Genomic DNA, 7,738 nt, shown 5'->3' on the forward strand with positions numbered 1-7,738 from the left:
AGACAGTGTTACCCCACCTTACAAGAGCAAAACTCCAACATAGTAATTTCTTAGTATCATTGCACAGTACAAGGAAAAACAAGTAATAAAGAAAGCCGAACCTGGTCAAACACAAAACAGTGAGATTGTTATTACTCATTGGATTTAATTACATTCGAATACACTTATTATACAATTTATTACTTTATTAATGAATAAAAATTGTATGATGAAGACAAGGAGAGAGAGAACGCGTGTGTGCGTTTCCTGAGGAACTGTTTGCAATTAAACAAAAGCAGAACCAAAACAACTGTCGATGGCAGTGGCTTGCGAGTAACACATGATTTTGCCTATGGAAAAAGGTAATGCACAGCACAGCACAACACAGAGGGTAATACTAGTACCCAAAAAGTAAAAGGGTGGGTCATGAGATGAGGTAAATTTCACAGCAAAGAAAGGAAATCAAAACTCATTCCCACCCCATAGAGATCTATTCTGTGCAGCAAAAGTAAAAAGCTTTGCAAGCAACAAAACCACCCCAACTCCTAAATCCAGAAAAAGGCCATTTCTTTACATCTTCCATGACCTGGGTAAGGTTTGTCTCTGGGTGAACCAGACAAACATTTCCTCACTCTGCATACCCTTTAGCACTTCTCCCTTCACATACAAAATCTGACCCATTCTCTGTCTCTCTCCCTCTCTCTCTGATACATCTCTTTCTGCCAGCTCTTTGTACCAGCATGTCATTGCAAGTTAAGTGTTTTTGCTGGTCCCGGAGTGAAATCTTTGGGTTTTCATCCCTTCCCTAGAAATGAACTTGAGGGAAAGTGGTGAAAGAGGGTGAATAGCAGTGCTCTATACTTCTCTTTCTGGTTGGTGCTACCTACATTTGTGTGGCTTTTTGTACTTTGTGTACTTCCGCTTCAGAGTTTGTGTTTGCATTCATACTGAAAGATGAGGAAGAATGGATGGCAGCTACCTTATCATCCTCTCCAGGTAAAGTTTTAATTTTTATTATTTTTTACTGGATTTGTTACTTTTTTCTTTTCAGTGGGGCGGATTCTCATTTTGAAAATATTTTGTTTTTGTGAAGGTGGTGGCTATTGCTGTGTTTTTGGCTCTGGGATTTGCCTTCTATGTATTTTTTGCTCCTTTTGTTGGGAAGAAGATGTATCAGTATGTTGTCATGGGCCTCTACACACCCCTGGTAACCCAATCTTTAACCTTTATCTGCTTTTTCCTCATTTCACTGCATATGAGTGAGTTAGTGGAAGGTGTGATGAGATCTGTGATTGTTGCTTTCTGATTCAAGGTTTTGGTTTCATGTGTCTCTAATCTTAATCTCTAATCTGGTCTCCCTTTTCTTCCTTACTTTATATATGCAATTTTTTGTTAGCATTTCAACCGTGTTCAATTTAGTATAGTATGGAGCTGTCTCTGCATATATTATGAGAGGCTATTTGAACCCTTGTTGTATACCCGTAATTAAATTATCTTCCCAATTAATGAACTGATTCTTGACAATGTTTTGTGAGGTAGCCTTGTGAAGATATGTAATTAAGGAATCAAGGCTTTAAACTGTGCTATTTTTCATATTTGTTGTTGTTATTGATGTCAAACAAGGCACATGTATGTGTGTTAGGAAATTATTCTCCAAATTCAAACGTGTTTGATATTTTTAAATCCAAGATAGCACTGAATTTTTTTTTATCAGATTCCTTTTTTGGTCTTGTTCATAATTCTGGCAATCACCCTCCTCTTTGGAGGGATGTTGATACAAGTAAAGTTACTGAGCACTCCCTTGGTCAAAACTGGGACATATTCATGGAAGCTACCATGAACTTGCTACTTAAAGAGGGTGGCACTGAATTTTGCAATAGCGTCCACATTCTGGTTAAATGTACAAGCAGTCAGTATCTGAACATGGGTGACAATTTGCTAGAGTTGTCTTCCTGTCTCTTCAATGTGGAAATTGGAACTATTATGCATGATTTCTGATGACACATTGATCAATGACTGAGATAGTTCTGTTTGCTAGTCATTATGGCAATTGTTAAATCATTAGCATTGTCTTGACCTTTTCAGTTTAAGATTTTAAGAGAAAAACATGGGAGCAATGCGCAAACATTATGGTGTTAATACTGGTTTTTTTGAAATTTGAGAGCTATTCAAATTGTTAGTCTTCCAAAAGCTGTTGGAACATAGCATCACAATTGCAACTTGCAGGTGATTTCGTTTGGAGATTGCTGCTGATAATGATTTAGGTGCTCTCTTGAGAGTTTGGGATTTGCTATTGAGTAATAGCTGAGTTTGTTTAGAACTTTGATGAAAGCCGTTTCAAGATCATTATAGAACTTCTCAATAAATGAATTGTTGTGGTAAAAAATCCATGAACATAAGCTGCAATAAAATATTTGCATTTAGTTGAGTAATTTGCATCAAACACATAGTTAGCAAAATTGATTGGCAAACTTCTGGTTTCTGTGCGCTATTTGAATAATTATATGTAACATAATATTATATATGATATCATTTGATTTGATCAATGTAGCCTACCTCACCCATGGCCTTTTTAGGACTGCTAACTGCTACAAAGCTTGCATCATTCTATCCGTGGGTCAATATTTCTGGCTTTGAATGTGTTTGCAATATGCTTAACCAATATTGAGTGACAAATTGTTATTTTGATATTAATTATATCGACTTGTAAAAAATGGGAACTATCTATGTATTTATCTTAAACTGCACGCAGGACATTGTCATGTTTAATAACACCTCTCTTCTTGCCAGATTACATGTGTCTTTGCACTGTACATTTGGTGTGCAGCATCTGATCCTGCGGATCCTGGTGTTTTCAAGTCCAAAAAATATCTTAAAATTCCTGATAGCAAACAGCTTGATGGGCTCAAGAATTCTAAACTAGGAGGGGAATCAACTTCATCAATGCATGATGGGAATGCTTCAACTGTTGGTCCAAAATCGGTGGAAAAGGAAGAATTGGGAACTGAAGCTAGTTTTAAAGATGCTGCTATTTCTGCAGAGAAGAAAAGTTCATCATCTTCACCTTCTTCATCGTGTCTCCTGTTGGTTTGCTCTCCTTGTGCTTATATCTGTGGCTACTCAAGTTCAAGTAAGGAATCTTGTGATCAACAAGCTAGTGAAGATGGCATGTTCTATTGCAGTTTGTGTGAAGTTGAGGTGAGCAGAAGCATTTTGACTGAAAACCTTTGTTTGTTCCTCCATGTTTATTGTATTAGTTCTGTCCGAAATATGTTGCCACTAGGGGAGAACATAAAATTTCATGTTAACAATCCTGCAAGCTGAACTCAGATGTACCACACGTGTATTCCTTGATCTAATACTTAAGAATTTCATTTGTCTTACAAATTTGTGCTCATCTTGAAATGTGTATATTTTTAGCATTACATGAATGCTTGGAGGTTTCATTCTGTCAATTTTGGTAATGAAAGAAGCTAAACCATTGCGGAATACTTTTGTTACAGGTCTTCAAGTACAGCAAGCATTGTAGAGTCTGTGACAAGTGTGTTGATCGCTTCGATCATCATTGCAGAGTATGATAATCTAAATTCTATTTTCTTTGCTTATTATTTGATGTCTATCTCTGAAAGGACTGTTGCTTCTTGGATTTTGTAGTGGCTCAACAACTGTATTGGGAAAAGGAACTACAGAAAATTTTTCACCCTTATGGTTGCTGCACTCCTCTTGGTAAGAAAAATTCTGCCTATACCTTTCTTGCCATTCACATGTTTAAATGTTGCATTACATAAACTCTGCAACTATGTATAGAGTATAAACCATACCCTACCCTGGCCATACAAAGTATAATTCTGCACCAGATCACCAGCATTCCAAAATCCTTTATTTGCAAGATACTATCCCTTCATATTACTTTGTGACTGCCTTAGTACCCCTTCTTACTGGAACTGGACAAGGAGATGAGATCTTAGTCAGCAGCAAAACTTGGTATCTTTTGCATCATCTTGAAACCGAGAAACATGCTTATATATTTTGTTTCCCTAGTTTCCGTGTCAAACACCTGATATTCATACTATCAAGTGTCAAAAGTTGAACTGTCCTACTGTCCTAAAGCCCAACTAATTGGAAGCAACATGCCAAAACCTGAAGAAAACCCCAGAGTAAGCATTTTTAATTTCCTAGTCATTTTCATTTTGATTAACTATTGACAGGTATGTGCATGGTTTGTGCACCTTGGGCTTGGGATTGCAGCTTATACTTCAGTGGTTGACTGGGATACTTGTGCTTATCTGCTGTTTTGTTGAGAAGAAGAAATTTTCTGTGGATATCTCCTCCAAGTTAGGGAGCAGTTTCTCTCTTGTTCCCTTTGTCATTGTCGTGGTGAGCATTCTGCTTACATTCGTGGTGCATATTATGTGGTTACTATGCACACTAAATATCTATTCTTTGTTCTGTAGTTGGCTGTTCTTTAACTTCTTTCTCTTCGGTGTTCTTTTATTCTTATCCATGACAAACCCTCTTCTTTTCACAGGCAGTCTGCACCATCTTGGCTATGATTGCTACCTTACCCCTTGTGCAGCTGTTTTTCTTTCACATTCTTCTCATTAAAAAGGTAAGCAATTGTATAAATGGATGCATATTACGAATTCATCTCATTTTGAAACAACAAAGATTTTTAGTACTAAATATTATGATTATTGTCATTTGACTACTCAGGGAATCAGCACATATGATTACATCATAGCTTTGAGGGAGCAGGAGCAGGAGCAGCAAATTGGAGGTCAGCAGAGTCCCCAAATGTCACCTGTTAGCTCACTCACTGGATTGAGCAGTGCAAGTTCCTTTACTACTTTCCATCGCGGTGCATGGTGTACACCGCCACGTCTCTTCCTTGAAGATCAGGTAACATTTTCATTTCACTACTACTATTAGTCAAGGCTTATATTTCTGTATTTTACACTAGGACCTCTGCATGGAATTCCTTATGAGATTTTCCATTTACAGCACTGCTACATAATGCTTCAATTTTGTGTGTACCTGGCACCTATGATGCATGAATGCTATACGTCTATCACATATGATTTTATCTGATATGACCATATGCTTATTTTGAAAACAAGATACTGACGGATATACACTTAAAAACGTATAGAAATTCTTAAAACTGTGGATCCAAATTGTCACATTTCTTAGAGATTGTCAAAATAACAAAGTATAACTTATTGAAATGATAAAAGTATGTGTTTCATAGATTGAAGTATCAATAAAGTATCCTACTGATAGGTGCATCAAAGTCTGACATATCATTTGAATGAATGACTTATTGAAAATTGTTACTGAATAAAACGTAAAAGTTCAGTGATAGCAGAATTCCGTAGATATGATGGTTTGCATTATGCAGTTTGATGTAGTGCCCCCAGAAACGGCATCTGTAAGCTCTTTGGGGAAGAAGACAGCGAGGGATGAACCGGTCAAGAAAAAGAACCCTGGAGCAGTCAAAATCAGTCCATGGACGCTGGCACGGTTGAATGCAGAAGAGGTTTCCAAGGCTGCAGCAGAAGCAAGAAAAAAGTCGAAAATTCTTCAGCCTGTGACAAGACACAACAATGAGCCTTTCAGGCTGGAACCAGACCACAACTCCGGCAGCAGCGGCCGGCGTATGAGCCCTAGGGTTGAGACGAACAGACGACGGGCAGGCAAACGGATTCGTCTTCCGGCCGATCTGCCTATGGAGGCCATACCAAAATTTTCTTCCAGCAACATCATTGCCAAAGGATTCAGTGGACCATCTAGTTTGGCACCTCTGCAGCTGGAAGCACGTGGTGTGTTTCAAGCAAGTCAGGCAGTGTCAAGCTCAGGTGGGATTGTTGCTTCTTCGCCGGAAAGCAGTTTAGACTCGCCGGACATTCACCCGTTTCGAGTTTCTTCGACGGAAGCCGAAGAAGCAAGAAGACTTGCTAGTCTTTCTGCCATTGGTGCTGCAAACCTGAAGGGAATCCCTCTGTCAAGATCAACCAGTGATGGGTATGAGGCCTCTGGTGGGGAAGATAGTGACAGAGTTCCCAGCAGGGTTATTCAGAGGTCCACAAATTGGACTAATCTGCTGTTCAGTGGTGATCAAGAGGAGAGAGGTTTTGATCCAAAACCATCATCTAGCCTGGTTCATAGTAGAAATTTGTGACCAATTTGGGTGTTGATTAATTAGACAAAAGTGTTTTAAGATTATATTGATGGGAATTGTTGATTCTTTGATTTGTGAGCTCAAAGGTACTTCAACTTCAACATCCCTTAACCCTCACCTTCTTGAGGTTGAATTGATGCCCCTCAGAGTTTTGGTGGTAGGCTAAGTGGGAACTAAGTGGAAACCCATGTACAAAGTTTTAGGTCACAGTAACTCATCAGCTTCAGCTTTCCAATATATTGTTTTGTGATCCCTATTTTGATAAACTTTTTATCAACCAAGTCCTCTCATAAATTAAGTTGTCTTCATACATTTTTTTTTTTAACTTACAAGCTCAAATCAACTTATTTACTTGTGTTTTTATGGACCATACCACTAAACTTTTCTGAAAAATATAATTTGAAGACGTGATTAAAACAATTTTAATGCATGAGAATTGTTTTTAAAGTGTTTACTACAGAGTATATTCCTAATTCTCATGATTTATCCAATTTTAATGTTATAGAAAGCGGGCATAGAACATGAATAACTTGATTGTTAGGCTTGTGTTCTTTTGGGAGAAGAGATCGCAGAGATTAAAGTTAGTGTTTTTTTTTTCAAGGGGTTTAAATGTGATTTTAGAATAAATTAGGAAGTAAAGTTTGTGATTAAATTAATTTATGTGACATTAAATTTTTTTTAATAGATAAATAAGTTAGATTTTCAAAATGTCTAATATAATTTATATATAAATGATTTAGAATTTTTTTTATAAATTTTATAGAATGATCGAAAATATAAGAGTCATTTATAAAAAAAATGAATAATATAATATATTTTGTATGAAAATAAATTTAATATATAAGGTAAAAAATAATTTATTTACATAATTTTTTTTAATAATAATTTTAGAAGTAATAAATTTTTATTATAACCATAATAAATTATTTGTATTATTAATTTTTATTATGTTGTTTTTTCATAATAAGGACAATAAGTATAAATAAAAGAGTAATTTGGTAATTTAGTCTTGTCACTCTCTAATCTTATCCTAGGTAGTGAGATTGAATCTTCAATAAATTCTCTTAATCATCTTCTTCCACCATCTTGTATCATTTTAAAAAAAAACTATTCACTGACTAATAATCTCTTCCTCTTTCTTGAAAATATTTCTTGTGAATAGTACATTCATCCAATAAGAAAACAGTGTTTTCTTTTCACAGGTTCTGTTTGGCTAAACCTATGCACAAAAACTTATAATAAAAGGACTTCTCTGAATACTTTTAATGTGAAAAACTTCTTTTAGGTATTTTGTTTACATGATACCTATTTGTACTTATGTACAAGAGCTTATAGAACAAGTAGTGTGCGGATAGTGCTTTTTTATTATTAAAATAACTAAAATTATCATAACAAAATCTGAAAAGTAATTTTGCACTCCAAATTTAAAATCTGTGTTTTTTTAACCTCTTTGATTAATGATTTTTTCTTTTTCATTTTAACGTTTGCATTTAATTTAATTTTTATATTTTTGGAAAAAAAATACATCTACATTATTCTATTATAAAACATAATTTGCTTCCTTTCTATGAAAACTATACA

The 7,738-nt window shown here is 35.7% G+C and overlaps 1 protein-coding gene across 2 annotated transcripts; it reads left to right on the forward strand.

The window, feature by feature from the left end:
- Positions 1-301: 301 nt before the first annotated feature.
- Positions 302-6,423, forward strand: LOC114173537 (DHHC-type zinc finger family protein). 2 transcript variants are annotated; one of them, XM_085669893.1, is made up of 9 exons: positions 302-975; positions 1,073-1,186; positions 2,770-3,177; positions 3,483-3,551; positions 3,634-3,705; positions 4,228-4,356; positions 4,508-4,588; positions 4,693-4,878; positions 5,378-6,423. In XM_085669893.1, exons 1-9 carry the CDS (start codon positions 934-936, stop codon positions 6,155-6,157), a joined length of 1,881 nt encoding a protein of 626 aa, XP_085526019.1. In that variant the 5' UTR covers positions 302-933; the 3' UTR covers positions 6,158-6,423. The 2 variants fall into 2 exon arrangements, with proteins under 2 accessions (XP_085526019.1, XP_027913806.1); XM_028058005.2 differs by having other exon boundaries at positions 304-975; positions 4,188-4,356.
- Positions 6,424-7,738: the final 1,315 nt, after the last annotated feature.

Source organism: Vigna unguiculata, chromosome 2 (genome assembly GCF_037176805.1).
Source record: "Vigna unguiculata cultivar grain cowpea cultivar isolate G323 ecotype 2 chromosome 2, ASM3717680v1, whole genome shotgun sequence".
Lineage (NCBI taxonomy): Eukaryota > Viridiplantae > Streptophyta > Magnoliopsida > Fabales > Fabaceae > Vigna > Vigna unguiculata.

Coding starts and splice junctions, on each gene's coding strand:
- LOC114173537 (XM_085669893.1), top strand. CDS start 934: ATGAGGAAGAATGGATGGCAGCTACCTTATCATCCTCTCCAG. Junction 3,178..3,482: donor GCAGTTTGTGTGAAGTTGAG/GTGAGCAGAAGC, acceptor CTTTTGTTACAG/GTCTTCAAGTACAGCAAGCA. Junction 4,879..5,377: donor GTCTCTTCCTTGAAGATCAG/GTAACATTTTCA, acceptor TGCATTATGCAG/TTTGATGTAGTGCCCCCAGA.